Raw genomic sequence first — 25,218 nt, forward strand, 5'->3', positions numbered from 1 at the left:
TAAACTGAGATCACTGTGTGCAGTCAAGGTTTTTCAATTGATTGTAGTAAAAATACACCTGTATCTAGAAGGTCCAGCTGCTGCTGAGTCTGTATCCTGGCAAAAATTACACCATAAAGACAAAAGAATACTCCAATCAACTTCGTGGAAAAGGCTATTGAAAAGCACAAGTCAGGAGATGGATGCAAGAAAATTTCCAAGTCACTGAATATCCCTTCCCATTCCAACATGTCAATCCATGGCCTCCTCTACTATTGCGATGAGGCCATACTCCGGTTGGAGGAGCAACACCTTGTCTTCCATCTAGGTAGCCTCCAACCTGATAGCATGAAAATTGATTTCTCGAACTTACGGTAATGATCCCCCCCACCCCTTCTTCATTCTCCATCCCCTTTACCCTCTCTCACCTTATCTCCTTGCCTGCCTATTGCCTCCCTCTGATATTCCTCCCCTTTTTCTTCCTTCCATGGCCTTCTGTCCTCTCCTATTAGATTCCCCCTTCTGCAGCCCTGTACCTCTCTCACCAATCAACCTCCCGGCTCGTTACTTCACCTCTCCCCCTCCAGGTTTCACCTATCACCTTCCCCCCACCTTCTAACTCTGACTCACATCTTTTTTCCACCAGTCCTGATGGAGGGTCTTGGCCTGAAACATCGACTATAGTCTTTTCCATAGATGCTGCCTGGCCTGCGGAGTTCCTCCTCCGGGACTCACGAAGGGTCTCGGCCTGAAATGTCGACTGTACCTCTTCCTAGAGATGCTGCCTGGCCTGCTGCGTTCACCAGCAACTTTGATGTGTATTGCTTGAAGTGTAGCCCAGTTAGGACACCAGATGTGTAATTTGGCTGACCTCTATAAAACTTCAATTTCTTTTAATGGAGCTAATAGAGGCTCATTTCTGTGTATTTTGGGCTGGCAGTCCTGGATGTCTTATCAGTGTTGGGCTTTATTTCTGACATTTTATTCACTCAGTTTCAGCTTGAAATGTCACTTGTTTTGTGTCATTTAAGTTGATTTTTACATCATTTTCTTGCTAGGTAAGTGAATTGAAGCAAGTTATCATGGGAAAACTTGGAGAAAATGAATCTTTTGGAGAGATCAGCATTCTTCTTAAAAAACCCTTCACCTGTTCAATTATCACAGCAACGAAAGTTGAACTTGGAGTTATTTCAGATCATGATTTGTTAGGTAATGGTCAAAAACTCTTTACCTTAATTTACTGAATACACTGATGTATTGCTTTGGCAAGACACTACCAGCTAGATTGTGGATAGTTTTGATATTCTTATTGAAATAAGGGTTCACTTTGCATATATTGAAAGCAATGAAGATTCATTCAATTAGTTTGCCTTACAAACAGAGAATGAGTAGACTGGAACTCTATAATCTCTGGACTGACTTTTGGGATAGCTGTTATATGAAGAGAGATTGGGTCGATTTATTGGAGTTTAGAAGAATGAGAGGAGATCTCATTGAAACAATTCTTGAAGCGTTTGACAAGCTAAATGCAGGGAAGTTATTTCCATTGCTTAGAAGCCTAAGACAAGGTGGCACAGTTGAGAATAAGGAATTAACCCTTTAGGACTGAGGTGTGAAGATATTTCTTCACTTAGAGGGTGGTGAACCTTTGGAATGCTCTTCACCAGAAGCCCAGTTATTATGATCATTCAAAACACAGATGAGAGATTTCTGGACATCAAGGATATGGTGCTGGGAAACAGCATTCAGGTGGAAAATTAGCCATTATCTTTACAGCATAGTGGAGCAATTCATGGGACCAGATGTCTCCTATTTGTATTGCTCATGTACATAGCAAAGATTATTTAATACAAATCATCATCTTGTTTTGGAAATTTATAGCTGCATATCAGTGAAATGTCCTCTGAAATTTATTTATTTACAACTCGTAGAGCATGGAAACAGGCTAATTCAGCCCACCATGTCCAAACAGACCAGTGGGACCCATATGTATTAATCCCATCTTGGAGCATCTGGCCCATAGCCTTCAATGCTCAGGTGATTTGAATGATCATTTAGTCACCTCTTAAATGCCACTTCCATCTCCTCTCTGTCAGTGCATTCCAAATACTCACCACTCTCTCAGTGAAAAGGAACCCCCTTCAAATTCATGATAAATCTTTTACCCTACCCCTAAATCTATGTTCTCTAGTTTTATTCACCTATGCAGTCTTTCATTATTTAAAAACCTCAATACCCTTCTTAATCTCCTGTGGTCTAGAAGAAGCAAACTCAGCGTCTTCGATCTCTCATCATAAAATGTTCCATCTCGGAAAACATCCTGGTTAATCTTCTCCACATCCTCTCCAGCACCATCATATCTTTCCTATAATGTGGTGACCAGAGCAACGGCATGAGGTCTGACTACTGTTGGAGCATAGCCTCCTTGCTCTCATAGTCAGTGCCATGATTAATGATGTGCAACAGCCCATACTCCTCCTTAACTTCACTATCTAACTATACTGTCAACCTTAAAAATCTTTGAACTTGCAAGCAAGATCCCTTTGTTCCTCAGTATGCCCCAGGACCATACCATTCATGGCACACACCTTAGCTACATTAGTACTCACAAAATGCATTGTCACACTTATCAAGAACTGCTGTTTCTCAGGTCATTTGACCATCAAAAAAACCTTTCTATTATGGTCATTATTCTTTTATAGATTTATTGAGTTTATCCGTAAGAAAATGCATCTCAGGATTTTATATATACTTTGATCATAAATTTACTTTGAACTTTGAACCCTATGTCTAAGGCTGCCATCCACACTGTCAACAACTCCAGCAATTTTAGTGGCATCTGCTAGCTTACTAATAAAGCTGCCTACATCCACATCATTCACATACTGCATATTACAAACAAGGATTCCAGCATCAATCCATATTGAACACCACTCATCACCGACAGTGAGTCAAAAAACAACCCTCTAACATCACCCACTCTCTCCTATTGCCAAGCCAATTTTGGATTCAATTTGCCAACTTTCTCTGGTCCCTAATCTTGTGGACCAGTCTTCCATTCAGGATCTTGTTGAAGACCTTACTGAATTCCAAGTAAACCAGATCTAATGAGGTGTCTTCATTAATACACTTTGCAGCTACCTCAAGAGTTTAAATCAGTTTGTTAGACAGTACTTACCTTTAACAAAGCTATGCTGTCTATTTCTGACTCACCTTATCTTTCCAAGGAGATGTAAATCTTGTTCCTCAGAAGTTTTTCCAATAACTTCTCTTCTACTAATGTTGGGCTCACAAATCCATAATTGTTCGGGTTTTTTTTTCTGCTGCCGTTAAAAAGGCAGATCACATTAACAGTTTTCTAGTCATCTGGCACCTCACTTGTGATCAGAAAAGATTAAAAAATTTCAGCCAGAACACCAGCAATCTCTTGTAACACACGGTCAAAATGCTGGAAGGACTCAGCAGATCAGGCATTATATATGGATAGAAATAAATAATCAGTCTCTTTACTTGCCTCCTTCAGCACCCTGGGATAAATCTCCTTTAAGTCCAGTAAAGTATTGAGTACTTCCATTGTTTCACATTAGTGGGATTGTATTATAGACCACCCAATAGTCAACGAGAATTGGAAGAGCAAATCTGCAGAAAGATAGCGGGCAACTGCAGGAAACATAAAGTTGTGGTGGTAGGGGATTTTAATTTTCCATATATTGATTGGAACTCCCATACTGTTAGGGGTCTAGATGGTTTAGAGTTTGTAAAATATGTTCAGGAGAGTTTTCTAAATCAATATATAGAGGGACCAACTAGAGGGGATGCAATATTGGATCTCCTGTTAGGAAACGAGTTAGGACAAGTGACAGAAGTCTGTGTAGGGGAGCACTTTGGTTCCAGTGATCATAACACCATTAGTTTCAACTTGATCATGGACAAGGATAGATCTGGTCCTAGGGTTGAGGTTCTTAACTGGAAGAAGGTCAAATTTGAAGAAATGAGAAAGGATCTAAAAAGCATGGATTGGGATAGGTTGTTCTCTGGCAAGGATGTGATTGGTAAGTGGGAAGCCTTCAAAGGAGAAATTTTGAGAATGCAGAATTTGTATGTTCCTGTCAGGATTAAAGGCAAAGTGAATAGGAATAAGGAACCTTGGTTCTCAAGGGATATTGCAACTCTGATAAAGAAGAAGAGGGAGTTGTATGACATGTATAGGAAGCAGGGAGTAAATAAGGTGCTTGAGGAGTATAAGAAGTGCAAGAAAATACTTAAGAAAGAAATCAGGAGGGCTAAAAGAAGACATGAGGTTGCCTTGGCAGTCAAGGTGAAGGATAATCCAAAGAGCTTTTACAGGTATATTAAGAGCAAAAGGATTGTAAGGGATAAAATTGGTCCTCTTGAAGATCAGAGTGGTCGGCTATGTGTGGAACCAAAGGAAATTGGGGAGATCTTAAATAGGTTTTTTGTGCCTGTATTTACTAAGGAAACTGGCATGAAGTCTATGGAATTAAGGGAAACAAGTAGTGAGATCATGGAAACTGTACAGATCGAAAAGGAGGAGGTCCTTGCTGTCTTGAGGAAAATTAAAGTGGATAAATCCCCGGGACCTGACAGGGTGTTCCCTCGGACCTTGAAGGAGACTAGTGTTGAAATTGCGGGGGCCCTGGCAGAAATATTTAAAATGTTGCTGTCTACAGGTGAGGTGCCGGAGGATTGGAGAGTGGTTCATGTTGTTCCGTTGTTTAAAAAAGGATCGAAAAGTAATCCGGGAAATTATAGGCCAGTAAATTTAACATCGGTAGTAGGTAAGTTATTGGAGTGAGTACTAAGAGACAGAATCTACAAGCATTTGGATAGACAGGGACTTATTAGGGAGAGTCAACATGGCTTTCTGTGTGGTAGGTCATGTTTGACCAATCTATTGGAGTTTTTCGAGGAGGTTACCAGGAAAGTGGATGAAGGGAAGGCAGTGGATATTGTCTACATGCACTTCAGTAAGGCCTTTGACAAGGTCCCCCATGGGAGATTAGTTAGGAAAATTCAGTCGCTAGGTATACATGGAGAGGTGGTAAATTGGATTAGACATTGGCTCAATGGAAGAAGCCAAAGAGTGGTAGTAGAGAATTGCTTCTCCGAGTGGAGGCCTGTGACTAGTGGTGTGCCACAGGGATCAGTGCTGGGTCCATTGTTATTTGTCATCTATATCAATGATCTGGATGATAATGTGCTAAATTGAATCAGAAAATTTGCTGATGATACAAAGATTGGAGGTGTAGTAGACAGTGAGGAAGGTTTTCAGAGCCTGCAGAGGGACTTGGACCAGCTGGAAAAATGGGCTGAAAAATGGCAGATGGAATTTAATACAGACAAGTGTGAGGTATTGCACATTGGAAGGACAAACCAAGGTAGAACATACAGGGTTAATGGTAAGGCACTGAGGAGTGCAGTGGAACACAGGGATCTGGGAATACAGACACAAAATTCCCTAAAAGTGGCGTCACAGGGAGATAGGGTCGTAAAGAGAGCTTTTGGTACATTGGCCTTTATTAATCAAAGTATTGAGTATAAGAGCTGGAATGTTATGATGAGGTTGTATAAGACATTGGTGAGGCCGAATCTGGAGTATTGTGTTCAGTTTTGGTCACCAAATTACAGGAAGGATATAAATAAGGTTGAAAGAGTGCAGAGAAGGTTTACAAGGATGTTGCCGGGACTTGAGAAACTCAGTTACAGAGAAAGGTTGAAAAGGTTAGAACTTTATTCCCTAGAGCGTAGAAGAATGAGGGGAGATTTGATAGAGGTATATAAAATTATGATGGGTATAGATAGAGTGAATGCAAGCAGGCTTTTTCCACTGAGGCAAGGGGAGAAAAAAACCAGAGGACATGGGTTAAGGGTGAGGAGGGAAAAGTTTAAAGGGAACATTAGCGGGGGCTTCTTCACACAGAGAGTGGTGGGAGTATGGAATGAGCTGCCAGACGAGGTGGTAAATGCGGGTTCTTTTTTAACATTTAAGAATAAATTGGACAGATACATGGATGGGAGGTGTATGAAGGAATATGGTCCGTGTGCAGGTCAGTGGGACTAGGCAGAAAATGGTTTGGCACAGCCAAGAAGGGCCAAAAGGCCTGTTTCTGTGCTGTAGTTTCTATGGTTCTATGCTTATGGAGACTTGCACTAGAATTTCAATTTCCACTCTGTGAATAGCAATGGAAGTATTCAGATTAATTTATTTATCATGTATATATCAACCTATCCAGTGAAATATGTCACTTGCGTTAACAAGCTAAGGATGTAGTGCCGCAATATCGCCACATATTTCGCACCAACGTAGCATGCCCATCATGTTCAACAGAACAACATAACAACGAAAACAACAATAAAACTTTAAAACGGCAAAATAAGGTGCTCTTCCTCTCTTCCACCCACCACGCACTGAAAATAACATCATTTCCACTTCCTAGTACACTGACAGAGTGCATTCTCCGCACCCCCACACTGCCCCACCTTGATCTACTACCCAGTATTAGTTTGTGCAAATGATCATGAAGCTTAATGCCCGCCTCCATTGAGTGTCTGGGGAATGGTAGTACCCTCCGCTGTCTTCGATTGGTTGGATGAAACCACAGATTCCTTTTCCTTTTCAGTGTCCTCCCTCTTGTGGTCATTTTTCCATGATTGTTGCTCTGCTCTCCACCCTTCAATGGGAAACAAATGAGATTTGGATTCTCGGGCAAATTGTTTCTCTGGATAGTGAATAACCAGGGCACAGGCATTGATCCCTTTGGATGACACCCATCAACATGATCCATTTGATTTATTTTCCATCGTTTACCAATTGTTAGTCCACATGAGTGTGTGACTCCCCTCTCTGCTGGTCCACCTGCTTGTCGCCTGAATAAATCCCTGTTTACCAGACACAAGAGACCAACCATTCCAGCTAAGGATTCATTTAGGACCTCACCTTCTGGCCTTACAGTAGATTGCCCTGTTATTCTTAATAGGTACAAATCTTTCTCTAACTATTCCTAAAATAATTAGAAAATACCTTACGATACTATTGTGTATCAGTGACCCTTCTTTGCTTTCCATGGGTCCCAGCTATGCCAGCCTTTTTGTCAGCTACATGGAACAGTCTATGTTCCAAGCCTGCAGTAGCATCAATCCTCAACTTTTCCTGCGCTACATCACTGACTGCATCGGTGCTGCTTCTTGCACCCATGTGGAGCTTGTTGACATCAACTTTGCCTCCAACTTCCAGCCTGTTACCAAATTTACCTGGTCTATTTCCAACACCTCCCTCCACTTTCTTGATCTTTCTGTCTTTACCTCTGGAGACAGCTTATCTACTGATATCTTTTATAAACCCACTGACTCTCACAGCTACTTAGACTATACCTCTTTGCATCCTGTTACTTGTAAAAATGCCATCTCCTTCTCTCAATTCCTCCACTTCCACCGCAGCTTCTTGCAGGATGAGGCTTTTCATTCTAGAATGTAGGAGATGTCCTCCTCCTTCAAAGGAAGAGGCTTCCTTTCCCCCACCATCAACACTGTCCATTTTGTGCATGTTTACCTTGCCCCATCCACCTGCCACCCCACCAGGGGTAGGGTTCCTCTTGTCCTCACTACCACCCCACCAACCATCACGTCCAGCACATAATTCTCCATGACTTCTGCCATCTCCAATAGAATCCCACCACCAAGCACATCTTTCGTTCTTCCCCACTTTCTGCCTTCCATAGGGATTGCTCCCTACGCGACTTGTCCATTCATCCTCCCCACTGATCTCCCTCCTGGTGCTTATCCTTGCAAACGGAAAAAGTGTTAAATCTGCCCCTACGCCTCCACCCTCACTACCATTCAAGGCCCCAAACAGTCCTTCCAGGTGAGGCGACACTTCACTTGTGCGTCTTTTGGTGTCATCTATTGTATCTGGTGCTCTCAGTATGGCCTCCTGTATATTGATGAGACTGACGTAAATTGGGAGGCCACGTCACCGAGTACCTACGCTCCATCTGCCAGAAAAAGTGGGATCTCCAAGTGGCCATCCATTTTAATTCGACTTACCATTCCCGTTCCAACATGTCAGTCCATGGCCTCCTCTACTCCCACAATGAGGCCACACACAGGGTGGAGGAGCAACACCTTGTACTCTGTCTGGGTAGCCTCCAACCTGATAGCATGAACATCAATTTCTCGAACTTTGGGTCACCATTCCCATTTGCCTCTCTCACATTATCTCCTTACCTGCCCATCACCTTCCTCTGGTGCACCTCCCCCTTCCCTTTCTTCCATAGCCTTCTGTCCTTTTCTATCAGATTCCCCCTTCTCCAGCCCTTTATCTGTTTCACCAACTGACATTCCAGCTCTTTACTTCACCCCTCCCCCTCCCAGTTTCACCTATCACCTACTACCTTATATTTCTCCCTCCCTTCCCCCACCTTCTTACCCTGACTTCCCATCTTTTTTTTCTCCAGTTTTGATGCAAAGTCTCGGCCCGAATCGTCAACGGTTTATTCTTTTCCATGTTGTCTGGCCTGTTGAGTTACCCCAGCAGTTTGTGTGTGTTGCTTGCTTTCCTAATTTCCTTGTTAAGCACCTTCGTACACTTTGATTCTCTTGATAAATCTTCCCTATCTTTACTTCTTTATATCTGCTACATCCTTCCTTTTTTATGTTTAACCAACCTTTGATATTCCATGTCATCCAGGATTCCCTCTATTTGCTTTCCTTGGCATTCACCTTTACATGAGTGTAAGGGCCTTTATTTCACCTTTGAATGCTTCCTACTTTGCAGGTGGAAACTTACTTATATGTAAACGTTTTCATTATACATTTGCAGGATCTATATTATTTTAATAAAATTAATTTTTAAACTTCTTTCATATTGCTTTTTTTCCATGCAGAACTTGATTCGGTAATTCAAATGCTTCTTCAGCATACAGCAGAACCAATCCTGGGTAACCTCACTCAGGTGAGTGAAGCTGCATATTAAATGTAGGAAATTGTTTCAATACATTATTGGGCCTCACTAAAATGGATGAAAAGAATAATTGGTACAGCAGAAAAATTTAAATGTCCATGCGCTGGGTCTGCAAATTATATTTTTAATTTGACAATATAATTTCCACAAAAAAGTGGCATCCATCATCAAAGGAACAGAGGTACTAAAGTCTTAGATCCTACACTGCTAGGTCATTACCCTATAATCATCAGGCTCCTAAATCTGTGTGGGTAACTTCATTTACGGACTCTTACAACTCACGTTCTCAGTATTATTTTTATTTGCAGAGTTTGTCTTCTTTTGTACATTGGTGTTTGTCAGTCTTTGTTTATGTAAAGTTTCTCATTAAATTCTATTATATTTCTTTTTCCCCTGTAAAAGCATGAAAGAATATGAATCTCAAGGTAGTATATGATAATATATACATACTTTGATATTAAACTTATTTTGAACTTTGAGATGGAAGAAAGCTATTAAAAAATCCAAACTTAAAAATATTGTAAAATGTAATGACAATATCGATATATCATTGGATATATTTAAAATGGAGGTTAATAGCTTCTTTATTAGCAAGAATGTCAAAGGTTACGTGAAGAAGGCAGGAGAAAAGGGTTGAGGGGGGAAAATAAATCAGCCATGATGGAATAGCAGAGCAGACTTGATGGGCCAAATGGTCTAATTCTGCTCTGATGTATCATGGTCTTATAAAATTAATGCTTAAAGATTTTAAGGTTTGATTAAAAAGAAACTAGGATCATTTTTATTTTATCTATCTACAAAAGTGGTTTTAATAATAATAGCCCCAGTGAAAAGTTAATAACCGTTTTTCCCTGTACACCTTGTGTCTTATTTTAGGGTAACCTTTAGAATTACATGTGCATCAGCCAAACACCTAAATATCTCCAGTAACAGTATCATACAACAAGCAAGTGTTTTTTCTCATTCCTAAACTACACTAGACAAATGATATTGGTAATTGAAATTGCCTGAGTATAAGTTTATAGGACACAAGTATGAACCGTAAATGTTTAGAATAAGATATTGCAAGATGAATTGTGCAAGCCTTGTTACAGTAGCTGGGAATTTTAAAAGACGGCATTAGTTGATGCATCTGAAAATTTGTGGATGATATAGTTAGAACTGGAATTATTCTTATTTTTTTTTTCTTTCAGTTTAGGATCCTTGCTCTGTTTATTAAAAATTGGAAAGGGATTTTTACCTGAAGCATTAATTATATTTCTCTTTTCAGAGGATTTTTCTTTGTAGTTGACCATCCTAAGACCATAAGATATAAGAGCAGAATTGGGCTATCGAGTCTGTTCTGCGATTTCATCATGGCTGATCAATTTTTCTCCCTCAGCCCCAATCTCCTGCCTTCCCACCCCCTGCCCCCCGTGTCATTTAACGCACTCACCAATCAAGAATCTATCAACCTCTTCCTTAAATATACAAAAAGTCTTGGCTTTCACAGCTGCCTGTGGCAACGAATTCCACATAATCACTACTCCGTGGCTAAAGAAATTGCTCTTCAACTCTCTTCTAAATGGATGCCCCTCTATTCTGAGGCTGTGTCCTCTGGTCTTAGACTCTCCCCCATAGAAAGCATCCTCTCTACATCCATTCTATCAAGGCCTTTCACCATTCAGTAAGTTTCAATTAGGTCACCCCTTATTCTGCTGAATTCCAATGAATACAGTCCCAGAGCCATCAAATGCTCTTCATATGACAAGCTGTTCAATCCTGGAATCATTTTTATGAACCTTCTTTGAACCATCTCATGTTTCAGCATGTCCTTTCTAAGATAAGGGGCCCAAAACTACTCACAGTACTCCAGGTGAAGCTTCACCAATGTTTTGTAAAGTCTCAACTTTATATCCTTGCTTTTATACTCTGGTCCTCTTGAAATGAATGCTAACATCAAATTTGCCTTCCTCACAACGGATTCAACCTGCAATTTATCCTGTAGGGAATCCTGCACAAGGACTCTCAAGTCCCTTTGCACCTCAGTTTTTTTTTGTATTTTATCTCCATTTAGAAAATAGTCAACCCTTTCATTTCTTCTACCAAAGTGCATGACCATACATTTCACGATACTGTTTTCCATCTGCCACTTCTTTGTCCATTTTCCTAATCTGTTTAAGTCCTTCTGTAGCCTCTCTACTTTCTCAGAACTACCTGCCCCTCCACCTATCTTCATATTGTCTGCAAACTTTGCAACAAAGCCATCAATTCTGTCATCCAAATCAATGACATGCAATGTAAAAAGAATCAGTACTAGCTCAGACTCCTATGGAACACCACTAGTCACTGGCAACCAACCAGAAAAGGCTTCCTTTATTTCTATTCTTTGCCTCCTGCCAATCAGCCACTGCCTTATCCATGCTAGAATCTTTCCTGTAATACCATGGGCTCATAGCTTGTTAAGCAGTCTCAAGTGTGGCATCTTGTCAGAGGCTTACTGAAAGTCCAAGTGCACAACATGAACTGATTCTCCTTTGTCTATCTTGCTTGTTATTTCTTCAAAAAATGCCAAATGATTTATCAGGCAGGATTTTCTCTTGAGGAAAATATGATGACTGTGGCCTATTTTATTGTGCCTCCAAGTACCCTGAAACTACATCCTTAACAATTGACTCCAGCATCTTCCCAACCACTGAGGTCAGACTAACTGGCCTAAAATTTCCTTTCTTCTGCCTCTCTTCCCTCTTGATGAGTGGAGTAACGTATACAATTTTACAGTATTCCGACCCATGCCAGAATCTAGACATTCTTGAAAGATCATTACTAACGCCTCCACAATCTCTTCAGCTACCTCTTTCAGAACCCTGGAGTGCACACTGTCTGGTCCAGGTGACTTATCTACTTTCAGACCTTTCAGTTTCCCCTAGAACCTTTTCCTTAGTTATGGCAACTTCACACACTCTGCTGACACTCTCAAACTTCCAGCATTCTGCTAGTGTCTTTCTCAGTGAAGACTGATGCAAAAAACTTATTCAAAAAAGCTTATTCAGTTCATCCACCATTTCCTTGTTTACTATTACAATCTCTTAAGCATCCTTTTCCAATGGTCTGATATCCACTTTCACCCCTCCTTTACACTTTTTGTATCTGAAGAAACTTTTAGTATTATTGGCTAGCTTACTTTCCTTCTTAATGACTTTTTAGTTGCCTTCTGTTCATTCCTAATTCTCTAATTTAACACTATTTTTTGCTCTATTGTATGCCCTCTTTTTGGCTTCTATGTTGGCTTTGACTTCTGTTAGCCACGGTTGTGTCATCTTGCCTTTAGAATACTTCTTACTCTTTGGCATGTACATATCCTGTGTCTTTCAAATTGTTTCCAGAAATTCTAGGCATTGCTGCTGTTCTATCATTCCTGCCAGTGTACTTTTCCAGTCAATTCTGGCCAACTCCTCTTTCAAGCCTCTGTAATTCCCTTTATTCCACTGTAATGCTGATACATCTGACTTTATCTTCTCCTTCTCAAATTTCAGGGTGAATTCAATCACATTATGATTACTTGCCACTAAGGGTTCATTTATCTCAAATTTAAAAAAATCAAATCAAGTTTAATTATCATTCAAACCATACATCTGAGTGAGACAGTGTTTCTCCAGGGCCAAGGTGGAAATCATTCAAAATAGCAAGCAAACATTCAAAAATAGCAAGTAACATAATTCAAAATATCTAGCAAAGAGGCACATTCATTGTAAAAAAAAATCATATATAATACAAGACCCTGTGCGACAATGTCCTGCAATGGTACAGTCTCCCAGTAGTGTACAGACGCATGCAATCCAGCCTGTCATTCCACCGCTTGAACGTGGGAGGGCAGCATTGACGGGTGAGGCTAGGCCCCAGCTGAACTCAACTATGCTGTAGTGCTTCTGCATCTCCACCTCCACCTGGTCTGCAGCAGAGGCAACCCTACAGCTTGAGGCCTAGTTCTTTCTACCACTGAGGAAACACCGCGCCTGTGTCGACTGACCCGCCACCAGAAAAGGGTTACACACCTGTAGCAACTTACATTATCACTGTTCAACAGAGTCTCGCGATTGCAAGTGAAATGTCTGAGACAACTTCCCACGGTCATACCGCACCAACTCTGATGCTTTCGCATAGCGGACAACACGGTCTACAGACAGGTCAACTCTTTCGTACCCAAACTTTCTCCTCTGACGTATCAGCAATATCCGATATCCTGACTGGTTCCTCCGATATCCTGGTCGATCCCTTCAACACCTCAGCCGACTCTGCCGCTGACACCAGTCCAGTTACTCCAATCAATGAAGAGCTCACTGATGGAGTAGCCCTGCAGTACCTAATTTTCTTGGAGTAGAATACCTAAAGTTCAACCTGTTCTTACCCTCATTGGCAGCAATTTAAAGATTACTATCCTGGAGGTCCTGCTTTCAGCTTTCTACCTTGCTCCCTAAAATCTCTCTTCAGGACTTCTTCACCTTATCTACCTCTGTCATTGATGCCAATATGTACCAAGACTTCTGACTGCTTTCCCTCACCTTTAAGAATGCCATGGACCCGATCTGAGACATCCCTGATCCTACACTTGGGAGGCAAAATACCATCCGGGTGTCTATTGCGTCCACAGAATCTCGTCTCTGTTCCTCTGAATATGGAATCTCCTATCAACACTGCAGTCCTCTTTACCTCTCTGCTGTTCTGCCAGAGACCTGCTCACAGTGGCTTCCCCCATTTAGCCACCCCTCTCAAAGTATCTAAAGTTGTTTAGTTATTATTGAGGGAAACAGCCACAGGTGTACTCTGCACTGGCTGTGCATTTCCTCTCCTTCTCCTGACAGTCACCCAGTTAACTGTATCTTGCAATCTAGGGGTGAGAACCTCACTGTAGTTCCTATCTATCACCTCCTTGTTCTCCTATATGAATTGAAGGTCATTGAGCTGCAGCTTCAGTTCCTTAATACGTTCTCTCAGGAGTTGCAGATGTTGCACCTGGTGTTTATCTTGGAGACTCGAGGCCTCTCAGACTTCCCTCATCCCACACACAGTACAAAACACTGCCCTAACAGATAAGGATGAACAAATAAGAACAGAAGTGATAAACCTACCAAATACTTTACTTCACCCAAGCCTGATACCCCAAAGCCACTCTAAACACTGGCACACTCAAAGAGTGGCTGCTCGGCTTGCGCTGTGGCCCTTCCTAATGAATCTCTCTTGTTGACTGGTCATTCCTCAACTCACAGGAACTACCACAAAACTCTACCTTTATAGATCCTGAACGCAGACCTGACTGAAAGGTAGCTCTTTTTATGCACCACCTCTTGCTGATTGGTGGTTCCTCAATTGCTCACACCCTGGTAGTTTAGAATCTATCATCCTCTTAACACTAAATTAATTGTTGGAGTAGAGACAGTTTTTCTTAAAATTTCAAAACCACATATAAAAAATTAAACTAGGTTTTAATTACAAACCTTGCATTATTTGTTCATAAAGACATTTTTTAATTGAGTTTTTTTGATTATGCAGGAAGAAATCAGTAATAGATATGTTTTTCTGGAAAAGGAGAAAAAGTGGAGAAAGTTTAAGGTAAATGCATTTAATACAAAAGGTTTCATTGACTGACTTGGGTTAGCACATTTAATATTATAAATCCTGCTAACGTTGGTATGTTTAACGTGCCTACTTTAACCTTCTAAGTTTTGTGACTTCAAATAACATTAATCTTGGGATCACAAACACGAAGAAATCTGCAGATACTGGAAACTCGAGCAACACACATAAAAAATGCTGGTAAATGCAGCAGGCTAGGCAGCATCTATAGATGCTATACCTCTTCCAATAGTTGCTGCCTGGCCTGCTGCGTTCACCAGCATTTTTTATGTGTGTTGCTTAATCTTGGGATCCTAGGTAAGGTGCCAATATTCCTTGAACAAAATACTATCAGATTTTAGAACTGTGGAAAGTAGCTAGGCAGTTTTGTAAAAGGAAACAAGAAAGTGATATCAGAGAAGAAATTTGAAAGCTTCAAAATGCTAGGAGTCAGACGGCTCTGGAAAATGTATTGGATCTGGATCCAACCTAAACTATTTCAAATTGATTTCTACAAAAGTCCATGTTTTCTAATGATAGAAAAGACCTCAAGCTTGTGGTTGCCTGTTACTTTAATCCTCTAGCCCATTTCCATTCTGATCTATCTGCCTTATCTTCTTCATGATTCAACGTCCAATATAAGCTTGAAGAACAGCACCTTTATTTTCTATCTGAAAACATTGCAGCCTGTCTTACTTTGTAATAAGTACAACATTCTCAACTAACTCACTCTCTCTGCTTCGGAACTGGTCAATTCAACCTTAGGTCATCTATGCTGTAATATTTTCTTATTTCCTCTCTCTCTTTCTATTATTTGCTTAATATTCCCAGATTTTCATAGCTCCAACATTTCTCTGCTTGTGTTTTCCCTCATTATCTGCCTTCAATAACCCATCAACAAGATCACTTCAACGATTTATCTCAAATAGCAATGCTGACATCAAACTTGTTTTTATCTATCGATGCCTTGCCTTCTGCATGTTGATTTCTCTCTTTCTCTGTGCTGATGAAGAGTTGTTGATTTGAAACATTGTTTCTCTTTCCACAGATGCTACATAATCTGCTGATTGATTCCTGTCTTATATTTTTTTGTTTTAGATTTCTAGCATATATAGTATATTGATTTTTATATTAATATCAGTCCTACTAAATCAGTTCTTCATTACTAATGTAATTGTTCTTGCCAGCAATGAAACATGTTGTCCCTGCCTGATCCCATTTTGTATGTTCTCTGAAGTTCAAGAACAAAAATTTAAGTGTACCTCCCATACGATCAGTTTAGTTATCTAATTCCAGCTCCTGTTGGATCACATCAGTGCTATCAGTTCTCACTTTTCTCTGTCAATAATTACAACTATTATAGGAGCATTATTAAAGCAAAAATAAACACTGGCAATAGTTCTGCCCCACTCAATTGCCTCTTCTCTCCCTTACACATTACCTATAATCCAAATGTAGTCTTATCCCACCTGATTCTTGCCTTGTCCTTATAACTTCTGCGTTCTCTCATTCCTGCTATTGCTGAACTCAACTTGTTTGTAGATCCATTGTTGGCTTTCATAACCTAACTGAAATACTGACCATTTTGGGGTCAAAGCCCTTCAGTAATCGCCATTGTCCTTTCATCAACTTGCTTTTTCTCAGAAATATTTTGAAATACTATAGTATGATAAAGGTGGCTGTATGAAGGTATGTTTTGCATTGCTGGATTAATGAAATGGGGCTCTAATAGGCTAGGGATACAGATTTGGCAATTGTGCATGAAGATAAGTACATTCAATCGTATAAAAGTAATTCTGATTTTCTGGTCATTACCTTAAATAGCAAAGTCAGAAATGTTATCCATATGGTATGCTAACTCAGCATTGATTTTATGTTCTCTCTAATTAAGCTTGTCCTATAATACTTAGCCTAAATTGTCTTCAGTTAATGAGGCTACATCTCTAGATTGTGAGTTGCAGTTTCTGTCTGTTGCAGGGGTGCATTCTGGATCTCACACAATCCTCCTTTGATTAGTTAAATATTAAAAGTACAATGTAGGGAAATTATAACCCTCAGATTAATGTAAAACTTTGCTGTGCCAAAATTCCATTTTATCTTTAAAAGGAGGCAATGAATAGACTGTATGTCCTCTCTTTGACCTGGTGTATGCAGTCCGCTATGAATGCATTTACAAACCTGAGGTTAAAAAATTGCAAGACACCCCACAACTGCGGGAATGATAAAATCAGAAATTAATGGGTATCCTGTAATGCTGTGTTTCAAAGAAGAAATTCGCAGAGCATGTTTTGGGGGAAACAGTTTTAAATAATTTTATCTTCTTCCAATTCATCCACCAAAGTTAGCATGGTAGCGTAGCGATTAGTGAAATGCTTTACAGCAGTCAGAATATCAGGGATCATTTCCTGTCGCCATCTTAAGACGTTTGTATGTTCTTCTTGTGAGCGGATGAGATTCCTGTGGACAGTCCAGTTTCCTCCCATTTCCTAAAGACTTTTTAGGTTAGGTTTAGTAAGTTGTGGACCTGCTATGTTGTCACCAGAAGCTTGGCAAACTTGTGGACTGTCCCCAGCACATGCTCAGACTGTTGGTCATCAATGCAAATGACGGATTTCACTGTATGCTTTGATGTTTCGATGTATATGTGATAAATAAAACTAATTGTAATCAAAGCTTCATTTATTATCAAAGTATACAACTCCGGAATTCTTCTTCTTCAGATAGCCACAAAACCAAGAAAGAAAAGAACAGCAGCATGTATGTTCACCCCCAAATCTCTCCGCCCCACACAAAAAAAACAAACAAAAATGGAACGGGTATATCAACCCCCAAATCCCCCTCCCTTTCATACAAAAATGGAGAAAGATCGTGTGAAAAACATAGAGTACAAAAATATCATGAGACTGAAAAAAAAGTCCACATCCAAAATGCAGAAAATCAGGGCATCATTCTCTCTCTCTGTAGCAGAGTGATCTCACCAGTAATAAAAAGGCTGTCCCCCCTCTCTGGCAGCAGAGTGATCCCCCAGCGATAAAAAGCCAGACAGCTGACGTTTCAATCACCCTCATTGCTTTAATCAGCGAAATAGAGTCAAACATCAGCTCACAGCCTTCTTGCCACTAGGTTCCCACAAGCTGCCTCTGTGAATTCCCTCAAGATGACGTCCAAGCTGCAAATTGCAGGCTCCCGTAGTTCCAGAATTATATTCAAGATGAAAAACAAACATAGAAGACGTAAAGGCATTGAAATATACTGTTTTATGATCAATCCAGAAGATGTCGACCAAAGGGGCATTGTACACAGGCACCACCTTGACTAGAATCTTAATCTTCATTAAATATTTTTCTACATTCTAAACCAACACAAGGAGAATTAGGTGGCTCACTAATTGGACTCTTCTTCTCTAACTCCTTGCCATATCAAAATTAAATAATGGAAGATGCAGGTTTGTGATATCTGCAGAAGTGAGAACTCCAAAATGGTGTGCTTGGAAACTTTGAGATCACAAAGGCCAATTGTTTTCTATTTTAAAGGTTTTAAATACCAAGGAGAGAAATTAGGTTACAAGAGGTTCAGGTACAATTTCTGGAAAGCCATCTCACAGGCAAAGTGGCAGTTCAGGATCAGAATTAGAATTAGAATCAAGTTTAATATCACTGGCTTTCCAGAAATCGTACCTGGACCTCTTGTAACTTTCTTGGGCGTCAGACTTGATACTTCTGAACTGGCCCTCAGCAGACTGCTGATTTCATGGTTCATCCAGGGCTTCTAGTTGATGAATGATTTTGCAGTCCACTTGAACAGCAATTGTAGTTACGATTAAAGCCTCCCAATGTTGTGAAATTTGTAGACTTTATGGCAGCAGTACAATGAAATACACGATAAATAAATATAGAGGAAAAACACAGTTAAATTAAGTATATAAATAAGAGAAAATCTGCAGATGCTGGAAATACAAGCAACCCTCACAAAATGTTGGGGGATCTCAGCAGGTCAGGCAGCATCAATGGAAAAGAGTAACCAGTCGACCTTTTGGGCCGAGACTCTTCATCGGGACTGGAGAAAAAAGATGAGCAGTCAGAATAAGAAGATGGGGGGAAAGGAGGAAGAACTACAATGTTGTAGGTGTTGCTTGAAATCGGGAAGGGGGAGTGGTGAAGTAAAGAGAGGAAAGTGGATTGGTGAAAGAGATAAAGGACTATAGAAGGGGGAATCTGATAGGACTGGACAAAAGACCATGGAAGAAAGGGAAGGAGGAGGACCACCAGAGAGAGGTGATAGGCAGGTAAGCAGATAAGGTGAGAGAGGGAAATGGGAATGGGGAATGGTAAATGAGAGTGGGGGGCCATCACCAGATGTTCGAGAAATTGTTCATGCCATCAGGTTGGAGACTACCCAGATGGAATATAAGGTGTTGCTCCTTCAACTTGAGTGTGGCCTCTTCACGGCAGTACAGAAGGTCATGGACCGACATGTCAAAATGGGAATGGGAAGTAGAATTAAAATGGGTGGCCAATGGGAGACCCTGCTTTATCTGGCTGACGGAGCGTAGGTGCTCAGTGAAGCAGTCTCCCAATCTACATCCCAATCCAATATACAGGAGGCCACACCAGGAGCACCTGATACAGTAGCACTTATCCTTGCAAGCAGAACAAGTGCTACACCTGCCCCTACCCCTCATCCTTCACTACCATTCAGGGCATCAAACAGCCCTTCCAGGCGAGGCAACACTCCACCTGTGAGTCTGTTGGGACCATCAAAGTCCTTGTGTATAGAATGATTTATCTAGATGGCATGCAACCAAAAGCTTTGCACTGTCTCTCAGTACACAATAAACCAGTTACCAATTGCCAACTATTAAACTACATTTTGGTTGTATTTGCCAACATGCAAATTCATAAACAATTGTTCTTAAATAACAAACTAAACTCAAAAGTTTTTCTAAGAATTAGATACTTGGATCTAGGATTGAATGAAGAATGAACATGCATTTCTGTAATGACCCACATGATCATTGATAGCATCTTATAAAGCAGTTCAGCAAATAAGAGCGAATGAGGTATTTAGAATTCTGGTAAATAAATGCAGCAGCTGCTTAGCAACAAGTAAGGTATCACTAACAGTAATGAGATAATGACCATATTTTTTGAGTCAGTGAAAGAGGCTGAGTAGTAAATGCCGTCCAGGAAGCTGAAGAGAACCTATTTGTTCTTCTTTGAAATAATGCCACGGGACGATTTATGTGCACTCACAAGAAAGATGGTACTTCTCAACAGAACATGTCAGATCTGTTGGAGTAGTATTGAACTCTTGTCTTCTAAACAAGTGAAGAAAATGAGTCAATTCTGGAAAGCTTTTTTTTAAAATTTTGGGATGAACAGTCTTATTGTTTTAGGGATTCTGAATTATATAGATATTATTTTCATTTGAAAAGAATAATTAAGAATGAAAATTCAGATTCATTGCTACCTTGAAGTCATTAATTAGATGTGGGATGAGTAAAAGATAAAATATTATTTTATTCTGGTCTGTTTATAAACAATGAAGGAAATGTCATCTGATGATCCCATCTGGTAAATATGGTGCTCAGTTGATAATAGGACCCTAGAGTCCTAACTGGTCATTTACCTTGAGTTCCACAAAATAAATCACCTGGGATCATATTGATTGCAATATTTTTTGCCACTTAAGGCAAAATGGGTAATTACCCAATCTGAAATACTTCCCAAAGCTAATTTGACACTGATGAAGAGTCCCAGAAATAAATGGAGAACAATACAGGAAAGGTAATCAGTTGATAAATATTCAAGCATTTGTTTGACTCGCCATCAATACACTATAACTGCCAAGAATTGCAGCAACTTACCAAGACTTCTTTGACAGATGCTTTCAAAATCTTGTATTCCATCACTCAGAAAGACGAGCACAACATGCCACTACCATCAGATTTCCTTCCAGGTCATAAACTGCACTGACGGACATTACATGCTAATTCTTCATTACTACAGAAATCCATATCCTGGTACCTGATTTCTAACAGCAACATTGAGAATCTTCAACAAATAGATGTAGCAGGTCAGGAAGACAGTTCACAACGGGAATTGGGGATGGGAATAAAGAGTGAACCAGCCAGCATTGCCCTCATCCTGTGTTTAAATTTTTTAAAAAGGTGTGCTGCAGATTTATTTACTGCAGTTTGGAATGAGTCCTGTGTGCTCAAGTAAAATTCTGTAGTAATATTACAAGAGATAGGTTACTTGTCCTATTTGAGAATGAAGAACTTTGATTAATTTTGCTGTCATTTCTAATAGGAAAAAGTGATCAAAGAAACCATTTTGTACAGAGGAATAAAATTTGATGTTGGAAAATGGAACCAAAGCTGGAGTAGAAATGAACGATCAAAGACAAAACTGTGTCCTTCGTTTAAGTCTACGACCTGATTGAAACAACAGGATGGATCTTTAATCATCTAATTCTCACTAACAATTGGAGTTCACTATTTGTGCTCCCATTTCCCACCTCTTGTGTCTCTTAAAAAAAGTATATTGCCGTAGAACAGGAAACTAAATATTATTTTCAGTATTTCCTTTATTTATTTTCATTATTTAAGACTGCTGTGTCTTATAAACAATGTACATGGTATGATCTTTCATAGTGTATTACTGTATTGTTTTCCCACTTTCACTTCACATACTGAAAAATACTTTATTTGTCGACTACAAGGGGATTCAATTAACTTATTTTTCTCCAGCAAATAAACCTTCAATGAATGACATATGCAAACGGATATGTCAATTAAATTTAGATTTCCTCATTAGAGTTATATTTTTGTATTTGGTATTATTTATTTAGAATGCTTACTCTGGAAAATCTTAAATGTAAAGCTACATGACACATGATCACAAAGCTTTTAGGCTAATCTCATTGCAAACAAAAGGTCTAATAACCACAATCATACAAATTTTACTAGCATCAGTAAGAACATAGCTGATGCAAATACTGTACCAGACCAATGCCAATTATGAACTACGTACAAATGTAGAACTTACGTGCTGGAGGAAGTCACATGGTTTCTCAAATTTGTATTGTTCTTTGATAAAATCATGACTGATCATGATTGTTTTTGATTAGTTATGAAACACAACTTTTATAATTACTGTAAAATATATCATTTATAAAATTGTGTTTTTCTCCAAATGCTGCGTATATTGATTTGCTTCCATTTTGATCACAATTCAGGCATTTACCCCACTTGCATATCGGAAGTAGTACAGACTGATGGTTATATTGGAATCAGAATCAGGTTGATTTTCACTGACATATGTCATAAATTTATTGCAGCAGTAATACAGTGCAATACATAAAAACGCTGTTACTATAAGAAATATAAAAATAATTAGGTCGTTCAAAAAGAGCGCAATAAGTGGTGTTCATGAACCATTCAGAAATCGGGTGGCAAGGGAGAAGAAGGTATTCCTAAAGTGGTGAGTGTGTGTCTTCAGCCTCTTGTACCTCCTCTCTGATGGTAGTAATGAGAAGAGGACAAGTCCTGGGTGGTGAGGGTCCTAAATGATAGATGTTATCTTATTGAGGATATCTGTGGAAGATGGCTTCGATGGTGAGGTTGACTGAATTTGCAACCCTATGAAGCTTTTTCTGATCTTCTGCATTGGCATCTCCAAATTAGACTGATGCAACCACTCAGAATGCTATAACAATAAGTACTTTATTGATCCTGAATGGGAAATTCTTTCGCTACAGCAGCAACATTTAAAAACACACTTAGCAATGTGCAGACTTAACTAGTAATAAAGTACAGAATAATAATATACGCAATAATAATAATAATAAAAGAGGCCAAGGACGGATCAAGCCTTTTTGATGAGTGTATTTAGTCTTCTACAATAAAGATACAATAGGGTCTTTTAAGAGGCTCCTGGATAGGTACATGGAGCTTAGAAAAATAGAGGGCTATGGGTAATCCTAGGTAATTTCTAAAGTAAGTACATGTTCGGCACAGCATTGTGGTCTGAAGGGCCTGTATAGTGCTGTAGCTTTTATATGTTTCCTTTTGCATCACTGGCACCAATGCTGCTCCCCCAACAAAAAGCCACAAAGAAGACCGCACTCACTACAACAGACTGGTAAAAGGTCTCCAACATCCTGCTGGCCATATTGAAGGATCTCAGCTTTCTTAGAAAATAGAGTTTGCTCATCCCTTTCTTGTAAACGGCCTTGGTGTTGGTTTTCCAGTCGAGTCTGCTATCCATAGTACCTCTGTAGAAATTTGCTAAAGTCTTTGGTGACATACCAAAGCTCAAACCCATAATGAAATAGAGAAGCTGGCCTTCATGATTGCATCAATATATTGGGCCCAGGATATATCTTCAGAGATAATGACATTCAGGAACTTAAACCTGCTTACCCTCGATGAGCACTGGTGTATATCTGACTTCCCTTCCCTGAAATCCACAATCAGTTCCTTGGTCTTACTAACACTGATTGTTGCTGTTCTTTTTGTATAATACTGATCAGATAGTAGCCTGGCAAAACTTGCCATAAGTATTCAGCTAACACACTGTATAACCATGCATAGGAAACCAAGCTATAACAGCAAGAAGACCGATCCCTTCAAACCCCTGTGGTACTTTAAGGAGTACTCAGTGGCTTTTAGCTTTTTTGGGAAATGTATAGGGAAGTTCATGATTTCAGGTAAGAATCCTGAGTCTATTTTATAAAAGGCAAGTCTTTTTTGTTTGAATCTGGAGCAAAGGGGATTCTTTCAGAAATTTGGACCCCAGCATGATAGGCCAGAGTATATGAGGGCAAAAGACAGCTCAGAACCCAGAAGATTCATAAGAAGGAAAGGGAAATTTGATTGTACTTGGAGGTGGGGGTGTATTCTCCAAGAATACTTAAGAAACATCTGTCTGTTGTGCATGTCTCCAAGCAGTAACACCTGCGATTCTCCAAGAAAGTTGTCATTGTGATGATCTTACCTGCTGCAAACAAACTGCAATTGCATTTTGACACTATCCCACATAAGTTCCTACTTGATAGGATAGCTAGTAATCACCCTAAAGAGTCACTTCATTATAATTACAATAATAATTTATCATGTCTTCCTTAAACACATGAGAAATATCCATGATTTCTATCTCCAAGGGCAACAAATGTTTGAGCACACCATATTCTCTAAGTCCACAACCATTACATACCAAACTGACTTGGAAATTTATCTGCATGTATCTATAGACTCCATGCCAAAATTCAGTAAATCCCTCCTTTAATAGCACTGTGGACCTCATCACCTCAAGCACCCTAACAGGTCAATAAGGCAATATTTTCTCAATGGCCTTTGGAGTGGATAAATAAATGCCACCCTGTGAGCAATGCTCAATACATGAATAAGGAAAGCATACTTTTCATCACACCACCATTGGATAGGGTGGGTTTGTTTTTCCTGGAGCAAAAGAGGCTGAAAGGTGACATGATAGAGGTAAAGAGTTGGAGTGAATTTCCCATGACAGGAACATTTAAAACAAATGCCCATGGCTTTAAGGTGTGACGGGTGGGTTTAAAGGGAACTTGAGGGATAAACCTTTCACAGAAATATACAGTAGCTGATATCTGGAATGAGCTGCCAGAGGAGATGGTGGAAGAAGGAAGAATGAAAGCAGTTAAGAGGCATCTGAACAGGTACTTGAATGAACAAGACATAGAGGAATACTAAACTAACGCAGCAAATTGGTGCTACACACATAAAAGTTGCTGGTGAACGCAGCAGGCCAAGCAGCATCTCTAGGAGGAGGTGCAGTCGACGTTTCAGGCCGAGACCCTTCGTCAGGACTAACTGAAGGAAGAGTGAGTAAGGGATTTGAAAGTTGGAGGGGGAGGGGGAGATCCAAAATGATAGGAGAAGACAGGAGGGGGAGGGATAGAGCCAGGAGCTGGACAGGTGATAGGCAAAAGGGATACCCGGACCTCCTGTCCCATGATCCTCTCGTATCCCTTTCTCTCTCTCTGTCCCTCTGACTATACCCCTTGCCCATCCTCGGGGTTCCACCCCTCCCCCTTTTCCTTCTCCCTGGGCCTCCTGTCTCATGATCCTCTCATATCCCTTTTGCTGCATCATGCTCTGAGCCCATAATCTTCTAGTCCTTTTAAAAGTACCTTGAGATTTTGGAGATGTTTCTTGGCTACTTTATCACAGAAGGTATAAGGAACTGGATGGGCTTTGTAAAACTTGGGTGTGGCATTTTCATTTAACACAATTTTATCATTGATATGTTTGAGTTTTCCAATACCATCCTTGAACACTGCTTTCTTAATTCACTTTCAGTTGATTCTATTGCAGGGGGATGTAGCATGCAAATGGTGGATGGATCTCCAATCAAGTTGTAGCTGTCTCAGTCATTTACTTTGCTCCACCATGCTGGCCCTCCTGATTTTACCACACATCAATGTGGCTTGTTCATTATTGTATTTCACTGTTTCAAATGTCATTTCCACAGGCTTCAGTTTAGTATCTTAGAAAAGCTGTTCAAACTCATTTTGTGGAATGACTGAAACAGCTGAGCCATAATCCAATTCCATGTTAATTGATTTGCCATTCACTGCTGGTGAATGTTCAGAAATATTCAACAAAATAATCACCTAACCTGTGT

General features: G+C 40.0%; 1 protein-coding gene across 1 annotated transcript in view; it reads left to right on the plus strand.

Moving 5' to 3' along the window:
* Nucleotides 1-21,697, plus strand: part of cnbd1 (cyclic nucleotide binding domain containing 1) — a 140,162-nt gene extending 118,465 nt beyond the window's left edge. Inside the window, exons 10-13 of the mRNA XM_072256663.1 lie at nucleotides 1,038-1,188; nucleotides 8,883-8,950; nucleotides 14,489-14,548; nucleotides 20,863-21,697. Of these exons, the coding sequence (XP_072112764.1) occupies nucleotides 1,038-1,188; nucleotides 8,883-8,950; nucleotides 14,489-14,548; nucleotides 20,863-20,991 (408 nt within the window). The 3' untranslated portion in view covers nucleotides 20,992-21,697. The remainder of the gene's footprint in view (nucleotides 1-1,037; nucleotides 1,189-8,882; nucleotides 8,951-14,488; nucleotides 14,549-20,862) is intronic.
* The last annotated feature ends 3,521 nt before the right edge of the window (nucleotides 21,698-25,218 follow it).

The sequence above is a fragment of the Mobula birostris genome, chromosome 1 (genome assembly GCF_030028105.1).
Source record: "Mobula birostris isolate sMobBir1 chromosome 1, sMobBir1.hap1, whole genome shotgun sequence".
NCBI lineage: Eukaryota > Metazoa > Chordata > Chondrichthyes > Myliobatiformes > Myliobatidae > Mobula > Mobula birostris.